This window comes from Danio aesculapii, chromosome 8 (genome assembly GCF_903798145.1).
Source record: "Danio aesculapii chromosome 8, fDanAes4.1, whole genome shotgun sequence".
Classification (NCBI taxonomy): domain Eukaryota; kingdom Metazoa; phylum Chordata; class Actinopteri; order Cypriniformes; family Danionidae; genus Danio; species Danio aesculapii.
In genome coordinates, this window is record NC_079442.1 from 32508376 (window position 1) to 32529754 (window position 21379).

Below are 21379 nucleotides of genomic sequence, written 5' to 3' on the forward strand. Positions count from 1 at the left end.
TATCACAAATTATCAATCAGGCAAATAGAACTGGTCACAAACAACATTCGCTGCAGATTTTATTTGACTCCTTTATGGAAAAAACAGTAATTGCGATCTTTAAAGATAATATACATCCTCTTCACTCAGCTTTTGAAATGTTCCCATCAGGACAAAGGTTTAGAATTCCTAGAGCCCAAAGAAATGCTTATAAAAAGTAATTTATCCCAATTGCAGTTACTGTATTACTGTTTAATGTGAAAGGTGCGGTTGTTAAGAATGATCTCCAGTAATATGTATGAGGCTGATATGTTGTTGTCTTTATGAGTGTTGCTATTATGTGACTGTTGTATGTATGTTACCAGTGTTAAAGACAAATTTCCTTTCTGTGCCAAGCAGAACGGACAATAAAGTTTAAACTAAACTAACTAAACTAATATTTAAAATATTTATATTTATTATATGGAAGCATTATTAATCTTTAGAAATAGTTTAAACGATTAACATTTAATAATATATGTAAACAATAGCATGTAGTAATATGCAAAAATATATTTGTGAAAGTTGCTTAATTTAGTAAACAAATACAGTCTTCAGAGCTTAAAGAGATAGTTAAACTACTACACAGTAAAAAATGCTGAGTTCCACACAATTCTTCATGTTGTGAAACAGAAATGAATAAAATCATCAGCCTAATTTAGTTTGTTAAGCGCAAAGATTTGTTTCAATCCTATTTCTAAATTCAGTTCTAATTTCCAACAAATGAATAAATGAACAACAATAACGAAGTGTGCTTAAAAACACACGTCGTTTATATCCACACACGCACAAAACAGAAAAATTAGGGTTATGTTGGTCTGAAAGTAGCAACAAATCGCGCCAAACACGTTTTATTGTGCTTTATTGCGCCGGGTGTATGATAGGGCCCAATGGGTGCCAACTACCAGCATTCTTCAAAATATCTTCTTCTGTGTTCAACAGAAGGAAAAAAAATCCAATGAAAGTAAAGGATTTTCATTTTGGGTGAACTATCAATTTAAAGACCACTACAGTGAACAGATATATTTTCATATATGGAAAGTATCACCTGAATAAATTTTTCTTTAGATCAGGGGTGCCCAATCCTGTTCCTGGAGATCTACATTCCTGCAGAGTTTAGCTCCAACCCTGATCAAAAACAACTAAACCAACTAAGTAGGATATAAAGGAGCACTTGGCAATTAAAGACAGGTGCCTTTGATCAAGGTTGCAGCTAAACTCTCCGGGAAGGTAGATCTCCAGGAACAGGATTGGGCACCCGTGCTTTAGATTCCATGGCTGGTTCTCAATATGCAATCTTCAGCGATCTTGCATCCTTGTGTTTTTGTGTAATCGTCAACTACCAAAGTTCAGTTCCAAAACTCAAGACCAAAAGAAATAGGACGCGTGATATTGAGGATGCACTGATGCAGACTTGAGCACCGAACTCGCTCTAGAAATACCAGAAGTCATTGCAGCTGAATAAAGAAGGTGGGAAGCACAAAATTTTATATAGATTCATTATTAAAGTTCAGAGATATAACTTATTTATCTCTGGAGTTTCCCTAAATGAGACAGTGAAAGTAAACATTACCATAAAAATCTTAATAAAGGTGTAAACACATTGAGGGTGGTTATTTGCTGAAATTCAGTTTTATTTGTATTGTGCAAAGTATATTTGTAAGGTTTTTGTGCATGTTATATATACTGAAAAGGGGAAAAACAATAAATCATTGTATAAATGCTGTAATGTTTAAATTATTTTCCGTAAAAATGCGTGAAGGTCATGTGACCACCAGGAGGAACACAGCATCTCATTTCTCACAGGATGCATTCTATGTTCTCGTGGTCTCCCAAATTGGTTCCTCAGAGGTGACCTGGCAAGACCGGTCTTCACAAGAACGCAAGTCCGTTTTCTGCGTTCTTGGAATTGAGAAAAAGTATATAAATACAAAAAAGATATGAAGAGGACATTCACTCTGAATCATGACAAGGACATCATGCATCGAAAATTGAAAAGAACAATATGTGCAAAACTATTTGATAAACATAATTTACTCCTTATTTAGCATCAGACTGAACTGCTGCACTTAATCAGAGGACGTTCATGACTTCATCAAAGCTGCACATGGATGGAATGCTTATTTTAATGAGAGACAATTTTGAATTGTGATAAACAGATGTGGCTTCATTTCTGCATCTCTTTTTGATTCTTCTTCAAATCACACACACACACACACACACACACACACACACACACACACACACACACACACACACTCACTCATCAGCAATCAAAAGTAACTCAAGGACGCGGTGTCTTTGGCGAGAGGATTTGTGCCTGCTGGAGATGTGTTTACTGACCCGCTGGAGGAGGTGCTGGGAAGGGTTCTTCTCATTCCCACTCCTGAAGGGTTCAGATCGTAGGCGAGATGCCCCTGCAGCTCTCCGAGAGAGAAGTTCGGCCCTGTGCCCGTCACCACTGGTGCTGCACACACACACACACATACACATACACAGTACATGATAAATAACAGAACTAAACATAAAACATGAACATCAAATAAATTGGATAATAACCTATACACATTTTATCATATACAGTATTTGCATGAGAGATCAACCAATAATCAGCTGTACCGATATTTTAACCGATATTTAGGCTTTTTTCATGAAATAGGGGCTTAATTTTCTGCTCAAAATGACACATACAGTACATACTCAAATACAGTATATGTAGTATGTGTGTATTAGAAAGTATTAACATTACTAAGGTATCAAGAAATCTAATATGATGGTAACTTAAATGTTTTAGGTAAAGTGTATAATTAGTATGTTAGTAAGTATGTCTTAAGTCAGTGCTACACAGTTTGAGTAAAGTGCTCAAACAAAGGAAAAAAAACTATCTTAAAATACAGAACTATACAGTAAACCTCAAAAAACTAAATATTATTCAACAAACAATATTACTTTTACACAGCCTAGTTAAATCTGATTTTTTTCCATACATGAAATCTACTTCAAACAGCAGTAAATATAAAACATGAAGATCAAATAAACTGGATAATAACCTATAAAAATATTATCATATATTTGCATTGGAGATCAACTGATAATCAGCTGTACCGATACTTTAACTGATATTTAAGCATTTTTCCATTAGCAAAAGTGTCAGCTGAAAATCAGTTGTACTAATATTTCAATTGACTTTTATGCATCGTTTCATTGCCAAAGGCATTAACAAATAATCAACTATGCCAATATTTTATAAGATATTTATATATTTTTCCTCATTGACAAAGTTGTATGAAATTACAAACTGTTAAAGAGTATGTATTAGGGTTGTGCGATTAATCAAAATCTAATCGCAATCGCAATTTGAAACATTGCGATTAGTTAATCACAAGAGGCTGCAATTTAAAATATATATGTATATACTGTATGTAAACAAAAATAACGAATAACATCTGAGGTAAACTGCTGCAAAACCAGTCCACTACGCTTCAAAAAATTAAACATGCTAGACTGCAATGGTGTCATGAGGCATTGCGGACATGGTATCGGTTGTCGTGAACTATGCCATTACACAAGAAGAAATGACTGAATCTTGTGTCACGACGTGCATTTGTCGTTTATGACTCCCCATGACACCCTACGTCAAGAAAATCGTGCCAAAATCGTGTGATCTGACTGAGGCTTTATAACTAGCCAATTGAGTGAGCACACTGTCGTTTTGCCTAATCAGAATTGCACAACTGAACTACGCCCACAATAATGATAAAAAAGAAAACAAACTGCTGCTTCAGAAGCATTAATAGAGGAATTAATATCAAAGAAAAACAGCATTTAAAATATGGGAATATTTTGGTTTCAAAGTCACAGACACTGAACAAAAACAGGTCATTTTTAAGAGCTGTCGCAGAATTGTTACCATACCTTAAAGATTATTGAGCTGAAGCTTGAAATAAATTAAAATCAGCTTGAATTCAATTGTAAATCAAATTGCAATTGTAATATCTGTCAAAAAATAAATAAATAAATAAATAAAAAATAATCGCAATTAGGTATTTTCCCCAAATCGCACAGCCCTATGTATAAATAAAATAGCATTTTCAGTTCAGAGATAAAGTCAAAAACAGAAATGTATGGAGATAAATCATTAAATAATGCTTAGTTCTCAATGTTAGTTATTGGGAAGATAAACCTGCAAAATAATTTGTACTGATATTGGTTTCAAAAATTTGATCTCTAGATTGTGTAAACATACAAATCTACAACTTTTTAAGAGTCTGTGAGGCTGCATTTCTGTGATGAAACAAAATGCGGTAAAAACAACAATTATGGAAGTAAGTTTATCATAAAGCAATATGTACTTTAGTATTTCCATTTTTAGACATGAAGCTATAACATTGTAATAACATTGTATTTTGAAAAATATTCAGGTGTATCATACAGATCCTGTGCTAAAAGTAACAGCAATGATTCAGTACCACAGAACACATCAAACTACCACAGTGAAGCATTAGTGTTTGCTACCACCACAGTTCCAAATGTAAAGTCGCAGTATGGAAAGCATGGGAAGGTAAATACTGATGTTTACATCCAGATCTATCCTTCAGCACCTTCACACAGAGGAATATTTGGCTTTGAGTTGTGACTCAGACTCTTTATTGACATCGGTGATTGTTATCCAGTGTACACTAAACTACAGCTTTGCAGCGAGTTGTTAAATAATTGCGTTAGATGGGTGTAATCTCACACATTCATGTTTAAGCCCACATGAGGCTTATGAATCTGTGCCACTGCATGTCTGCTTTTACCTGAGATGACCTCTTTTCTAAGCGTGTGAGTGTGTTTAATTGCTTGGATTTAATGGACAGGCTTTATTGTGTGGTTCAATTATGTCTGAATATGTTGTATGTAAATACAAGACGAGAACAACGGGCTTGTTGTTCTAAGGGGTAAGCCTGTGGTGTAGAGTATATGATTACGTATATCAAATATTGCGTAGGAGTAACTCACACCTTGCTTGAGCATGATGGTTAAAAAGATCCCCAATGAAAATGGATACTAATTTACTCACCCTTAGGGCCATTTAAAATATATGTGACTTTTTTTTTCAGAAGAATACTAAAGAGGTTTTTTTTTTTTGTTCTGTGGTGATTTATATACTGCACGCCAACTGCTACCAACACTTGGGAGGGGAAAAAAACTCGCAGGTAAAGCAAAATTAATGTTTGTGGCTCCTGATAACACACTGAGGTGAAGTGATCAGTCTGTGCATAAAACTGAACACTATTTACACTGCTTAAAATGAAGCTCTGTGATAAAGTGAATACTACAGCCAAAAAATCTAATCGCAATTGTTGATGAAATAATTTAATTCAGACTTGAATAAAAATTAAAACGTAGGTTTTATAATCACTACTCAACTCAACCTTGTAGAAATTAAAACCTATGAACCTATAGCTATAATTTATCTGCACTGTAAAAACTTGGATAAGAAAAGGTGTATACCAAAAACATATATATATTAAAAAATTTTCAATGAAAACTGTAATAAATTAAGTTGGAATAACTTAATTATTTTAAAGGTGAGCAATTTGGAGCAAAGTATTTTTAAGTTTTCACTGTTTACAGAACTGTTTCAAAATAACAAAATAATAAAATTATTAAACATAAAAAAGTCATTTAAACCTACCAATCTTTCAGGTGCTTTTTACTGTTTTTGTTAAGTTGTTGTAAGTAAATTGTTGTTTTATGATATGGGGTTCTTTTACCATGATATATATGTGTGTGTGTGTGTGTGTGTGTGTGTGTGTGTGTGTGTGTGTATATTTAATAAAAAGTATTAAAAGTATTGAGGTCTCGTTCTCGTTCTATGTAATCAGTTTATATAAAGATTGAATCAACCTAGCAGGCAGAGGATGTTAACATGACATAAGATTGACGTTGTACCCCAACATTATGGGGACGTTGCATTTTGTTTGGAAATGAAAATTGGTTTCACTTCACTTCACTTGGTGGACATCAATGTCCAATGTCCAACCTAAAATCAACCAAATATCAATGTCTAATGATGTTACTGCTTGATATTGTGTGGACGTTACCTCTATGACGTGATCAGACGTTGGATTTTGGTTGTCATATCTTACGAAAAAATGTCATTATTTGGCGTCAATATGATTTTGGTTTATGTTGGTGATAATGTTGGTGATGTACAGTTTGATGTTGGTTTTTGCCATATCTGACGAATAAATGTCAGTATTTGACGTCAATATGACATTAGTTTAAGATGTTGGCTTGACGTTGGATTTTGGTCACTTTTCAACACAACCTAAAATCAACCAAATATCAACATCTAATGATGTTACAGCTTGACGTTATGTGGACATTACCACTATGACGTCTATCAGACGTTGGATTTTGGTTGCCATATCTGACAAATAAATGTCATTATTTGGCGTCAAAATGATTTTGGTTAAATGTTGGTGATGATGCTGGTTTTTGCCATATCTGACAATTAAATGTCAGTATTTGACGTCAATATGATGTTGATTTAATGTTGGTGATGTTGGTGTTATTATTGGTTTTGTTATATCTGATAAATTAATGTTAGTATTTAACGACAATATGACATCAGTTTAAGATGTTGGTTTGACGTTGGATTTTGGTCACTTTCCAACATAACCTAAAATCAACCAAATATCAACATCTAATGATATTGCAGCATCTATTACTTGATGTTGTGTGGATGTTACCACTATGACATAATCAGACATTGGTTGTCATATTTGATGAATAATTGTCATTATTTGGCATCAATATGATTTTGGTTTAATGTTGGTGATGATATTGGTGTTAATGTTGGTTTTTGCCATATCTGACAAATAAATGTCAGTATTTGACATCTATATGACACTGGTTTAATGTTGGTGATGTTGGTGTTGATGTTGGTTTTGCTATATCTGACAAATGAATGTCAGTATTTGATGTCTATATGACGTTGGTTTAAGAAGTTGGCTTGACGTTGGATTTTGGTCATTTACCAACACAACCTAAAATCAACCAAATATCAATGTCTAATGATGTTACAGCTTGACGTTGTGTGGACGTTACCACTATGACATATATCAGACATTGGATTTTGGTTGCCATATCTGACGAATAAATGTCATTATTTGGCGCCAATAAGATTTTGGTTTAATGTTGGTGATGATGTTGATGTATGATGTTGGTTTTTGCGATATATGACAAAAAATATCAGTATTTGACATCAATATGATGTTGATTTAATGTTGGTGAAGTTGGTGTTGATGTTGGTTTTGCCATATCTGGCGTTGGATTTTGGTCACTTTCCAACACAACCTAAAATCAACCAAATATCAGCGTCATTTGACGTAGTTATTGGACGTCAAAATAATGTTGTCCTTAGATGCTGGTTAGACATTGATTTTTTATTAATGTCTTATGAGGTTGTATGCCTGCTTGAAAAAGACCTATATATGTAATATATAATAATAATAACAGAGTATATAATTTAAAAACATGTCTTAAGTCAGTTCTACACAGTTTTAGTCAAATCCACAAAGAGAGCAAAACAATCTTGAAAAAGAATACTACACAGTAAACCTCAAAAGCCTAAATATTACTCAAGCAAACAATGTTACTTTTACATCACCTAGTTAACTTTACTAAGACAAATGATGTACATTTAAAAACATTTTGTCAGTGCACAACATTACTAACTTTAATCCAGAGACTGATTTGTGAACATTTGTGAAAATGCTCAACACTGTTTGCTGTGGATAGTGATAATGTTGCAAATACAGTTTAGTTTCTTGCTCAAACCAATCACTTTGCTTCAAAAGAGGAGCCACAAATATTAATTTAGTTTTGGCTACATGTTTTTTTTCTGACAGTTTCCCTTGAGTTACATTTGTTAATCGGCAAGATCAACAAATTCATCTAAAAAAATACAACGTTCCACAGAAAAATTCTCAAATGACGAGAGCGTGAGTAAATTAACAGTAAATTTAGATTTTGTGTTGAACTATCCCTTTTAATGCAGATAAAACTGCATTATGTACAATTATTCTCCAACTCCTAACATCCATTCACAATCCATCAGTTTGTTTGTAACTTGTAAAACATTGTGATTGCGCACAGGTGTGAGGAGTGATATACACAACTGTGTGCAAGCAGACAACTGTGAAGAAGAAAATAATTCCAGCTAAACACAATCAATTACGTTAGACAAGCTGGCGGGATTCCTTGCCTTCTAATGAGGGACTGTCAAACCTGACATGAAACGGCTGTGAAATTGACGCTAAAGTCTGATATGTGGACACCGGCTGTGTGCGAGGTGAGAAGGGACAGCTGAGATGTGAAGAAAAGAAAAAAAAAAACGACAAGAAACTTACTTACTAAAAATTCCACAAACACTTTTTAAAGGGACAGTACACGCAAAAGAAAGAAAATTCTGTCATTATTTACTCACTCTAATTTCATTCTAAACCCAAATGTGATGAATGAATAAATGATGAGAGAATAATTTTGTTTTCTGGATGAAGTGTACCTATAAAGCGTGTTATATAAAATACAAAAGCGTCTCACTTCTTGATACTTGCACCAGTTCTGTTACACTGAAGACACCCGAAGTTACGAAGCTGTCTTGAAACTCCGGAGCATCTGTTAGACAAAAGAAAACATGGAATAAATGATGGAGATGTACTTTCCCAAACAAGGATATCACCAGCATCTCTCAGGAAATTCAATTTGCTTTTCATTTCTAAGTCGCTGCGGATAAAAGCATCTTCTAAATGAATGAACATCAACGTTTTACATTAGCAGAGTCTGTTTGGCCTCTACACTAGAGGAATTATGGAAAATGGCATATCTTAAAGGCATTTAATACAGACTTTAGAATAGTATAAAACAGAGTATCCTTTAAAAAAAATATCCTTTTATTTAATTCTTACACTCATCAAGCCTGCATTTATTCGATCAAACACAGTACAAAATATATAGTGAAATAATATTACAATATTATAATATTACATTTTTCTATTTCTATTTTAAATCTGATTTATTCAAGAGACGACAAAGCTGAATTTTCAGCATCAATACTCCAGTCTTCAGTGTCATATGACTCTTCAGAAATTAAACAAATATGGTGATTTAGTGCTATAAGTTTGTTTTTGCTAAATTTGTTAGAAAAAATTACCCCAAGATTTGTGATGAACATAAAGTTCAAAAGAACCTAATTCATTTATTTCAAATATTAATCTTATGTGTCTTATTTATGTTTTTTCTTATTCAAGATTAGCAACAACACTCTAAAAATGATTTGTGCTACTTGTTCAAGCTACTTATTTGAAATGAGTTGAAACAATACAATTCTTAAGGTTTTTTTGGGGACAACTTAAATGTTTTATGTTCAATCCACTTACATTTGTAAAAATTATTAAGTTAACTTGATCAATTTGTGACATCACTGAAAAAATGATTCAGAGATAATTCCTTGGATTTACTAATTTTTAAGTAGTTGTAAACAATTTATTTGGGTTGAATTTAGATAAACAAATTAGGTTGAACATGACTGAATTGAATTTGTTTTTTTTTTTTTAATTAAAAACATAATTAGCTTGCTACAAGTTTGCAGAAATAATTTTTTTCAGTGATGAAGGAATGGGGTGGAGCCCAGAATTTTTTTTTACAGTGAAGAATGAGTCACGGCTAGTGTCTCTTACCATGAGCTCTTTGTGCTGGGTAATATGGCCAGTAAAATGCCTACATTATATATCTCTGTTGAGAAAGTATCTGTATTTATCTGTAAGTAACTGACTGGCAGTGTCTGGTTTACACGTGTGTATGTGCTTTTTTTGCTGAGCCATTATGGCCCCTTGATCAAGTTCAGGAATACCATTTTCTTTAACAAAATTTGACAAGTGAAAAAATGTAATGAACATTACAATGTGTCTGACGCAGGTTGACTGAATAAAACCTGCACAATAGTGCTGCATGATCTTGGAAAATACTGACATTGCAATGTTTCGTTTTTCTGCAATATGAGAATAATATTGAGAATAATTTCACAAGATGATGTCTCGAATTTTACATTAATAAGGAGTGCATCTACATAAAATGTAATAAAGAGGTAACAAGGATAAGTGAATACAATAGAACAAAGATACAAATACAAATAACTGTACTTTATGGTTTTCCAGGACAGTTTAACAGTACTGAGGTACAGAAATTAAATAATCAGATGTAAAATAGCACTGTATAATAGTCAACATTTGAAGGGGATCTTTCATCAAAGTTGTCCTAAAACTACTCAAAAACACCCCTTTTTGTCTTAGGACAATTTTGAAAACCTTTTTTGATTCATTTTAAATGCTGACTTTTGCATTCTTCATTGTATAAATAATAAATACAATTAATCTTTGTTAAAGCTACAACTTGTGTAATGACTTAAATTCTCTTGAAATCCTTAAGGAGTTACAGTCCTTAAAAAATGTTATCACGATGATGTGATTATTGCAGATTCGCACTTTGCAATATGGATGCTGAAACAATATATTGTGCAGCCCTTCTGGACACATTGAGAAACATAAACAATAGTGAAAAATACTGTTACTCTCTAGAACATGCACGCACCACATAAATCAAAGCAAACTTTTACAGCAATAAACAAAAGCCAGGAGACTGCTTAACTCCAAAACTTTTTGTGCAAACTTTAACATGTTAAAAGTCTTGTACTGTGCAAAGCGAGTGGCATACTGCATAATTTCAGACTGCGTATTAAAACAACAATTGCAATACTATCATAGACCTTAAATATCCAACAGTACTACGCAATAGCTCACTGTGTGTTTTTCAGACAAACTTGCATCAAACTACGGTTTATCAAAATAAACAGTATATTATATCATGTATCGGTCACCATACACATACAACTCCACAAACAACCTAACCCTACCAGTCATACAGAAGAAAAACACAACTCTGATGTGTGTTTAAATACATTACTAACAATTAAAGGGATAGTTCACCCAAAAATTAAGATTTATTCACTACTTACTGTGGTCCCAAACCTTTACAAATCTTTATTCGTCACAAAAAAAAAGCTATTTTGAAGAAAGGTGAAAGAAAAGTTTTAACTGTTTACGTCCATGCTAGGAAAAACAAATAGTATGGAAATCGATGGGTACAGGTTTCCAGCTATTCATTCATTCATTCATTCATTATCTTTTCGGCTGAGTCCCTTTATTAATCTGGGGTTGCCACAGCAAATGAACCGCCAACTTATCCAGCATATGTTTTACGCAGCGGATGCCCTTCCACCTGCAACCCATTACTAGTAAACATCCATACACACTCATTTACACTCATAAACTACGGACAATTTACTGTATCTTACCCAATTTCCCTATAGTGCATGTTTTTGGACTTGTGGGGAAAACCGTAGCACTCAGAGGAAACCCACGCAAACACGGGAAGAACATGCAAACTCCACACAGAAACGCCAACTGACCAAGTCAGGGTTCGAACCAGCGACCTTCTTGCTGTGAGGTGATTGTGCTACCCACTGTGCCACTGTTAGTTTCCAACTATCTTCAAATTATTTTTGTTGTATTCAACAGAATAAAGAAAGTCAGATAGGTTAAGAACAAGTAAAGGGTGAGTAAATGATGACAGAATGTTCAGTTTTGGCTGAACTATCCCTTTAATACTTCAGTTTGATTCGTACACACTACAACGTTTTTATGAACAGAATTATCACAACCTGAACAAAAAATAAATAACGAAGTTGATCATTAACCGCTTGTAATCTTTTGATTTCATTTAATTTGTCAGTGTTAACATAAAATGTATGCTGTAGGGCTGCACAATATATCATTTCAGCTTCGATATCGTAATGTGATCATAGTCACATCGCAGGATTTGCAATGTTGAGTCTGTATTATAATTTATCATTTGCATGTGTATTTGAAGTCTGTGACTATATGAGTATTTTAAATGCATTCAGCCATAAGAAATTGTACTGTTAGTACTTTTTAAAATGATTAATTTTATTGAATTAATTATATTTTTATTAGTCAATTACTGTACCTGAATACTGTTAGACAATGATTAAACACTGTTTATTTCAATTGTAACTTTATTTTATTGTATTTACCTATGCTTTTCATTGGTTTATTAGATTTTATGCAGATGCACTCCCCTACAGAATCATCCAAATCTATCTGAAATGATCAATTCTTATTAAATAAAGAAATTCAAGCCATCAGGTGAAATTGTATTTGTATTGCAATATATACCATAGACAAAATATAGCAATGTTAGATTTTTCCAATATCGTGTAGCCCTAGTATACTGTCAGATTGCTTAGAATCAATCTAAATCTGTTCAATACTATTAGATTTAATCAGTTAAAAAATATGAATATGGTATAAATATATCTAGCTGTAGAAAAAGCCAGATTCAATAATATGATTGGTTAACTTAATATTAGGGGGCAAAATTGAGGCAACACCATACTCCATGCAATAGATTAAATCCATTTATGTTTTAAATAAATAAGAATACTTTAAACTTTAATAAGAATACTTTATACTTTACTAACTACTATCAACTTTATTAGTTTAATAATGTTAAATGTAATCCAATATAAATGGTCATTTTATATGCAATCAGAATACATAAATCTTATTTGTTAGGCCTAAATATTGTAGTTAATCTGGCTTTTGAATTCATGCAGTTGTCATTCCTATAATTTTCTAAACCAAGTGTGTAAAGCACAGGATTAAGCACTAAAAGGTGAATATAGCTGCAGATTATACGTGCCTTATGTACACAAATCCAGGACCTGATCATTTTCATCTACATTTCCCGCAAACATTCATCTGAACGTAACGCACAAATAAACTGCCGGCTTTGTCAGATGAGTTCTGCTGAAAAGGGGAATGTGGGCAGGAGTGTGACACGAACTGGGCAGAGACGGAGAGAAGCTGAGTGTGTGGGTACGGGTTTGAAGCCGTGCATGTAGGTTGCGTTGTGTAAACAGGATGTTTGTTTAGTGCACGAGAAGACGCTTACAGGACTGCACCGCACTGTATGCTGCAGCTCATAGTGTATGCAAATATTCCTGTACATGTGGTTAAGTGAATGTGTGTATGTTTGTGGGTGTGTGCTGTCTTACCCATAGTGGCTGCTCGACTGTCCTCCTGATCTGAACCGATGCCTGTGCGAGGACTACTGCTCTGTTCAGCCTCTGAGAAACAACAAGAGAACAAAGACACACTGTAAAGAAATGCTGGGTTCCACGCAATTCCTTCATGTTGTCCAAACAAAAATAGATTAAGTTAACTTAATTGTTTTTAGAAATTTAAGTGGACTGAACACAAAACATACTGATTCAGCTCATTTTAAATAAGTAGTTTGTACAAGCAGCAAAATAGTAGGAAAACTCTCTTATATATCTCTAATTTATATCTTATAAACGAAATTATTTAAAGCTGAAAGTGCATGCCTGTCACAATCACCAGCAATCTAGGCTTGTAGATCGCAGGAAATCATTCATTTTCACTCAGGACTACAAATCCTGTCATGCACCACACAATCACACCTGTTCCGGTTTTCCACTGATTGGTAACACACATAGTTAAAGGCTGTTCAGAATTGATTACATGGACTTTAAAAGCAGCACAGACACACACACACCAGTTGCTGAGTCTTGTTTACCTGTACTGTTTCCTTTGCCTTGCCATGTTTGACCTTTTGCCTTGTTTTATTGTTTACTTTGCTTTCCGCCAAGATTGACCAATCACCTGTTTATGACTATGCCTTTTGGATGATCTGTATGTACCTGTTTGCCCCTGTGTTGACTGTTGCATGCCTGACCAATCTCCTAATAAACCCTGCATTTGGATCCACAACTCTTTTGTCCAGTGTCCCTTCACATTACAATGATGAGCTGAGGTCAATATTCTGAATTTTGTTCAGTAGCGCTAACAATACTGAATCAAATCTCATGTCTCAATTGCATTATTCTTGCGTGCTTTTTATGTCTTGCAAACTTAAACATTTATGTTCTGTGTAATAGTACTAGAAAGTAACTGGTGCTTGAATTATACTGTAAGTGCATGATTTCCGCTACATTCGTTCTTCCATGGCGGGGCGTCTCACAAAAAATTCATTCCGGCCACGGCTACATTAAAGCTTTCGATTTAAAACCTTCAGCTGTTGCTGTTTTTTTTCATAGTGAGATAAAATCGCACCAAAACGTATTAAAAGTTTTCTGTAATCATATTAGTGCTGTTCGTTATTTGTTCGTTTGATTCGTTCGTTATTAAGCCTTTAAAGTTACATGCTGATTGACTGACAGGGCTGCATGATGTGTGAGGTCATCAAACACAACGTAGCTTTCAATTATGATGAACACAGTTTCCATAACTATACTTTATTTATAGATAAAGGTCTATGGTTCTGCATACAATGACTTTATCTTGCTGAAGTTTATAGCCGTTTTACTTCAGGACGCAAGATCTGTGTAAAAGGCCTGCCACCACAGCTGGAAAAAATCCTAGAAGAGACACTTAAGTGTACTGCATTAGTTCTTTTGCTTATGCAATGTCAGGATGGTGAGGTCATTTAAAATTATTTACATCTTTATTTTCATGGGAAATAAATAGTAAATTTGGGGGAATTAACATTACATTATTGAAGCACTGATACCTGTATAATTTACAATTAATACATTTTATGATAAATTAACCCTTTATGATAAGGTATTGACTAACATGAACAAACAATAATCAATACATTTATTACAGTAGTTTTTTATGGGTGCAACAACACAGATTGTTTTAGTTTTAGGTTACGGTTTTGGTATATGATATGTTCAGTAAAAAAGCACTGTCTGCAAGCAAAATACAACACAAAATGAATACAATACATCAAAGATAATACTAAAATAAACAGGTTGTCAGGTATTCAAGTTTTTCACGTCACTAACAGTAGTTACATAAACAGAAAAATATAATACTGCATACTGTATATAATCTTCACTGTATAAATGAAATAAAGGTTAAGCATTACTGAGCTATATAGCTATTCAGTCAAAAGCAGAGTGATTTTATTATCTTTTGTTGTTTGATAAATATTAAAAACACAGACAGCAGGAATAAGATGTTTTCACTTTCAGATAATCCACATATGCAGCACAATGAGAACATACCAAGGCATATGGACGTAATTAGTTTTACCGTTGAGATGCAAGACTTAATTTGCGCATCGTAACTTTCATTCAGCTGTTCAGATGAGGCACCTCTCAGATCTCCCGTGCATTGCACAAATTCTGGTTCTGGGCTTCTGGACTGCACACACACTTTCATTTTCTCGTGAAAGCATCTCCTACTTTAATGCTCACCAATGAGGCATTTACTCATGGGGAGCAGTGTTTTAGCACAGACATACACTACCGGTCAAAAGTTTGGGGTCAGTTTTTTTTCATGTTTTTTTAAAGAAAATTATTCTGTTCATCAAGGCAGCATTTATTAACTGTAATTTTTTTAATTGTTAAAGATTTATTGCAATTTTAACTGCTTTTTTACTGTACATAGTTTCAAATGAAATTATAACTCCAGTCATTATTACTTTTATTACTATTACCATTAATCATAATAATATTAAAAATAATAAAATTTTAATAGTAATAAAAATAATTCATATTAGAGTGATTAGAGTGCAGCTGGAAGGGCATCCACATACGCTGGATAAGTTGGCAGTTCATTACGCTGTGGCGACCCCAGATTTATAAAGGGACTAAGCTGAAAAGAAAATGAATTAATAAATAAATGAATAATATTATATTATATTATATTATATTATATTATATTATATTATATTATATTATATTATATTATATTATATTATATTATATTATATTATATTATATATTATATTAGTCAATAAAGTTGTTCATTGTTAGTTCATTTTAACTTGCAGTGCTTCATTAATGTTAACAATCATGAGTTCAGTCAGAATTTTAATAATGCATATATAAACCTTGAACTGTGATTAATAAATGCTGTACAAGTATTTTTAATCATTAATTTTAGCTAGTAAATACATGAACTAATGAAACCTTATTGTAAAGAGTAAACCACATCATGTTCATGCACTTTTTTTAAATTATGAATTCTAAACATTACAAATACCCATTAGAAAGACAATTTAGAATTAAAATGTCAGAATAAAACTCTGAATCCCTGGTAAAAAGCGGAATATAAACTCAAAACATACAAATGATAAGCAGATGAATAATTACTCTAGTTCAGTAAATGCTGTTATTTAATAAATGGTGATCATAACCGAACTGCAGCAGCATTAGTCTGGAATTTTTCCCAAATCCGTGTGTATGTTCAGTGAACAAAGATGTCTGACATGCTGGCATGTGGTCGATCATGTCAGCGATAGCTTTGATAATCCGACATAAGAACATGTTACTGTATAAACAGTAGAGAAAGCGAGCGCTCTGTATGTTTTAAATAAATCACTCATAAGTTAGCATGCGCTCTGATACTCGGACGAGCTGAGACACGGCCAAATGGCTCATAAGCCTCGTAAATGAGAAACACACCGTATCAAAGTGCTCCAAAACCATTCAAATATTCCCTTTCTTTTCAACTTGTTTGGCAAGGCCCAGCGTAATCTCGTTGAACCCTCTATACTGGCAGAGCTCGGGGATTATATTGCCAAAGTGTAAACTCATTGAAGCAACACAATAATGACAAAACAACCTAATCCAACCATAAAACCTTCCCATTTGTGCGCGTTCCAGCTCTTTGCCACACGGATGTGAGGGAAAACGCAGATAAACACATAAAACGGATTCGAGTCAAGAAGCGGCGGAGGATTTTCTGAATAGGGAATGAAAGAATGGAGGGGTTACCGCAAGGACTCTGGCAGGCGTTCAAAGAAAAAAGCCGGTGAAAAAAAAAGCTCAAGCTGGATAAATAAATAAGAGAGCTCCCTATCAGATGGGCCGCGCGCCATTGCCAGTTCAAAGCCGAGAAGAGTCCGACCGGCTGCACACGTCTCAATGCAACGCTTCATTAAGACTCTCACACTCTTTGTGGCCTGCAGGACTCTGAGGCTGACCGCAAACTACTGCTCGAGAAACGTCAAAACACACAACTACCATGCCAGAGCAGCTATCTTCCTTATGGCTAACTCACTGAAAGCCAAGGTGAATTTGCATGTTTTACTTCATTAAAATGAAACAGGGTGTATAGTAAATAAAAGGCAAGCCATTACTGGATCAAATAAACCAAAATGTCATGTTGGCAAGTTGAAGTTAAAGTGATAGTTCATCCAAAAATGACTATTCTGTCATTATTTGCTCACCATTTACTTGTTCCAAACCTGTTTGACTTTCTTTCTTCTGTTGAACACAAAGGAAAATCTTTTGAAAAAAGCTGGAAACCTGTAACATCAACCTCCATAGTTTTTCCCCCTCTATAGACGTCAGTTGATGCCGGTTTTTAGCTTGCTTCAAAATATTTTCTTATTTATCTATGTTCCACAGAATAAAAAAGGTTATAACCAGATGAGGGAGAGTAAATAGGGTGTAAATTTTTATTTTGGGTGACGACACCTTTAATATCCCTTTTTTCCAAACCTGTTTGAGTTTTTTCTTCTGTAGAAGATATTTTGAAGATCACATGTAACTGTTACATTTATTTCATTAACAAAATAAAAAAAAAGTAAAAAAAAAAAGTTTGCTTTAAAAGTTAGCGAGGACAAGCAAATAATCCTTCAAAATATTTTCTTTTGTGTTCAGCAGAAAAAATCCACGATGAAAACAAAAGTTTGGAGTAACTTGAAGGTTAGTAAATTTTCTTTTGTGGGTGAACAATCTATTTAACATTGGGCCCTGTTTAAACCTAGCTACACATTGGTACTTACACATACAGTACTCAACTTTTCATGCAAATTTTCTTTTTTTATTATTTAAAGATGCCTTTAATGGTTGTCTGAGACAAGAGGATTTTTTAAAGAAACAAATGATAAAAAAAAAAACTAAAGACAAAATATTATTTTAATCTCCTACCACGGCTGTGCTGATGACACTCAAGATCTATTAGCCTTATTACCTAATGACTTCAGCCCCATTGACACCCTCTGCCAATGCATTGAGGAAATGAACAGTTGGATGTGCCAATACTGAAGTCTGCATTGCATTTGGGAACAGAGATGAGGTTCTCAAGGTGAATGCGTACTTTGGCTCTAAGAGTCAAACAACAAAAAATAAAATCAAGAATCTTGGTTTGATTCTAGAGTCAGATCTGAATTTCAATAGCCTTGTCAAGCAACAAGAAAATCAGCATACTATTATCTCAAAAACATTGCAAGAGTTAGATAGATGCTTTGTTTCCAGTGAAGACTTGTTCATGCTTTTATCAGCAGTAGGGTGGATTACTGGTACGGACTCCTCACTGGCCTTCCCAAAAAGACAGTTGCAGCTTATCCAGAACGCTGCGGCCAGGATTCTGAACCACAAAATCAGAGCACATCACACCTGTCTTCAGGTCTTTACACATTCTGAATAGATTTAAAAGAATTAATACTTGTATATAAATCACTAAATGGCCTAGGACCTTAATACATTACAGATATGCTCACTGAATACAAACCTAACAGATCAGTCAGATCATTAGGATCAATTACATTAGAAATTCCAAGAGTTCAGTCAAAGCAGGGTGAATCGGCCTTCAGCTACTATGTCCCTCAACCCCCCCATTTTTTTCAGTCTAAATAAAGTCAATTTGTTTTTTTTTCCAAACTATTCTTCAATCTGCCTGCTAGCATAAAGAAGCCAGCAGAATTTCAGAAAATATGTAATGTTTTCCTAAAACATATGTGCAAAGTGCAGCCTAATTATGTTGTCTTAAGTAAAATACACATGCTCTGAGAAAAAAAAAAAAGAATTATAAACTCCACAAATCTTCAAAAGTTCAATGGCATTCCAAGCAAAGCAGCTGGACTGGAGCCATAAAACTCAATGTTTTGATTATGAAAAATTGGAGAAGGCTTAAACAGTAGGAGACAGATGGATGCTGAGAGGTCTGGAGTTTGTTCCAGAGGAGACGAGCAGCGTTTAAAAGCGAGGCAAATTAAAAATAAAAAATAACCCAACACAAAAACATAAACAAACATGTCTGTCATCGCTCCGATTCTTCGCAGGCCAGGATGATTAGCGCTGCCAGCTACACAGAGGGACACGCTCCAGTTCTCTCTCTCACTCGGCTTTTCTCCTCCATGACTGTCTTCAAAATCCTGTATGCTCCTGCCAAAAGCTGCGGCGGTTTTCTAGGCAGTCAGCCCTCAGACCGAATCCCTGGCAAGGGGAATCGGAGGGAAGGAAAAATAAAAGTGTCAGTTTGAGGGAGATACTGGCACCCAGCGCTTCTGCAAAATCTCACTGTCCAAAAAGGACCCATGAAGCCGAAGACACCAAAACACAAGGTGTAAATAAAACGAGGAGCAGCTTCCCATCCGAGATCTCCTCATTTCATTTCCAAGTCCAGAAGAAAAAGTAGAAATGCAGATGGAAAATATGAAGCTATACTATGTGCTTGAACGATGGCCATTTTCATTATACGTAGAGCACAAAGTTAATGTTTGCCACTTAGCAAGCCAATTTCTCAAAAAGTGACACAATAATGACAAAAGCAAACTAATTTTCCACACGAACATGGGAATGATGTTGGTAGCATGCACATCAATCAATCAACCTTTATTTATAAAGCATCCTACTATAACCACGGTTGACCAAAGTGCTTTACGCCACTAAAAACAAAATATTCAAAACAAATAAAAAGTTAAAAATGCATATACAAAACAAGAAATAGAACTAAAATACAGCAAAACATTAAAACATAGTAAAGTGTCACTGCTACAATGATTTAAAAGCCATTTTGAACAAGTGGGTCATGCACATGCTGCAAAAGATTAATTGTTTGTGCACAAAAATGTTGAAATGCATATGAAAAAATGTGTTTGAGTGCCATCCATTTCATTATAGTGCAATCAAAAATGACAGGTTGCACTTTGTTTTGAAATGTGATGATTTCACACAAAAAAATGCTCAAAAAAAACTAAACTTATAAAAGCTATTTTAAGCAGAATTCACAAATAGTTCTGCACTATTTTTGAGAGGCCATTTTCATTATTCAATGTTTGGAATAAATGTTTGCCAAAATGCCTAAATGTTTCTCAAAAAGTGACATTTTTGCAATTTCTAATTAAGTAACACCAAAATAAAGCCTAATCCAATCTTAAAACTTATTTTCTACACAAATCTAATGAAAAACACACTCACAATGTAGGTAAAAATGCAGAAATGCAGCTTTAACAACAGACATTGTCCTTGTGTTGTACAGCCAAACCGATGCCCTTTTGAGACAATAATTATAATGACAAAGCTGACAATTCTCAAAAAAAGATGCAGGTAAGATTTGTACCATAAATAAAAGCAGCATTGTTACTTGAAGAAAAAACACCCAGAAAGAAAGATGACAAATAAAACGTAATGAACAGTTGAAGTCTGAATTATTAGCCCCTCTGAATTATTAGCCCCCCTGTTTCTTTTTTTCCCCAATTTCTGTTTAACGTAGAGACGATTTTTTTTCAACACATTTCTAAACATAATAGTTTTAATAACTCATTTCTAATAACTGATTTATTTTATCTTTACCATGATGACAGTAAATTATATTTGACTAGATATTTTTCAAGACACTTCTATACAGCTTAAAGTGACATTTAAAGGTTTAACTAGGTTAATAAGGTTAACTAGGCAGGTTAGGGTAATTAGGCAATTTATTGTATAACGATGGTTTGTTCTGTAGACTATCGAAAAAAAATTGCTTAAAGGGGTTAATAATTTTGACCTTAAAATGGTTTTTAAAAAATTAAAAACTGCTTTTATTCTTGCCGAAATAAATCAAATAAGACTTTCTCCAGAAGATAAAATATTAATGTTCTTAATATTAATGTGAAAATGTCTTTGCTCTGTTAAACATCTTTTGGAAAATATTAAAAAAATTCAAAGGGGGGCTAATAATTCTGACTTCAACTGTATGTTGAAGTGACGGCCATTTCCCAATTCCCTACACAAATCATATGCCAGTAACGTTCACAGCATATGTGAAATAACAATGGACCATTTTCACAAGACTGTTATGACGAAGGTCGTCATGATCTTTAATCTTTAAAAGTTTTTAATATTTGTTTTTTAAAACACTTATATACATTTACAGTGCTCAGCATAATTAAGTACACCCCATTTTGAAAAAGAATATTTTTATCC

General features: G+C 33.9%; 1 protein-coding gene across 6 annotated transcripts in view; it reads right to left on the reverse strand.

The window, feature by feature from the left end:
* nfic (nuclear factor I/C) overlaps positions 1-21379 on the reverse strand; it is a 242356-nt gene that overhangs the window by 55882 nt on the left and 165095 nt on the right. For 5 of the 6 annotated variants that reach the window (XM_056463753.1, XM_056463754.1, XM_056463758.1 and 2 more), the window contains exons 3-5: positions 13205-13276; positions 8614-8688; positions 2362-2485 (exon numbers count right to left, since the gene is read on the reverse strand). In XM_056463753.1, the coding sequence (XP_056319728.1) occupies positions 2362-2485; positions 8614-8688; positions 13205-13276 (271 nt within the window). The remainder of the gene's footprint in view (positions 1-2361; positions 2486-8613; positions 8689-13204; positions 13277-21379) is intronic. The other variant, XM_056463757.1, reaches the window with a different exon arrangement.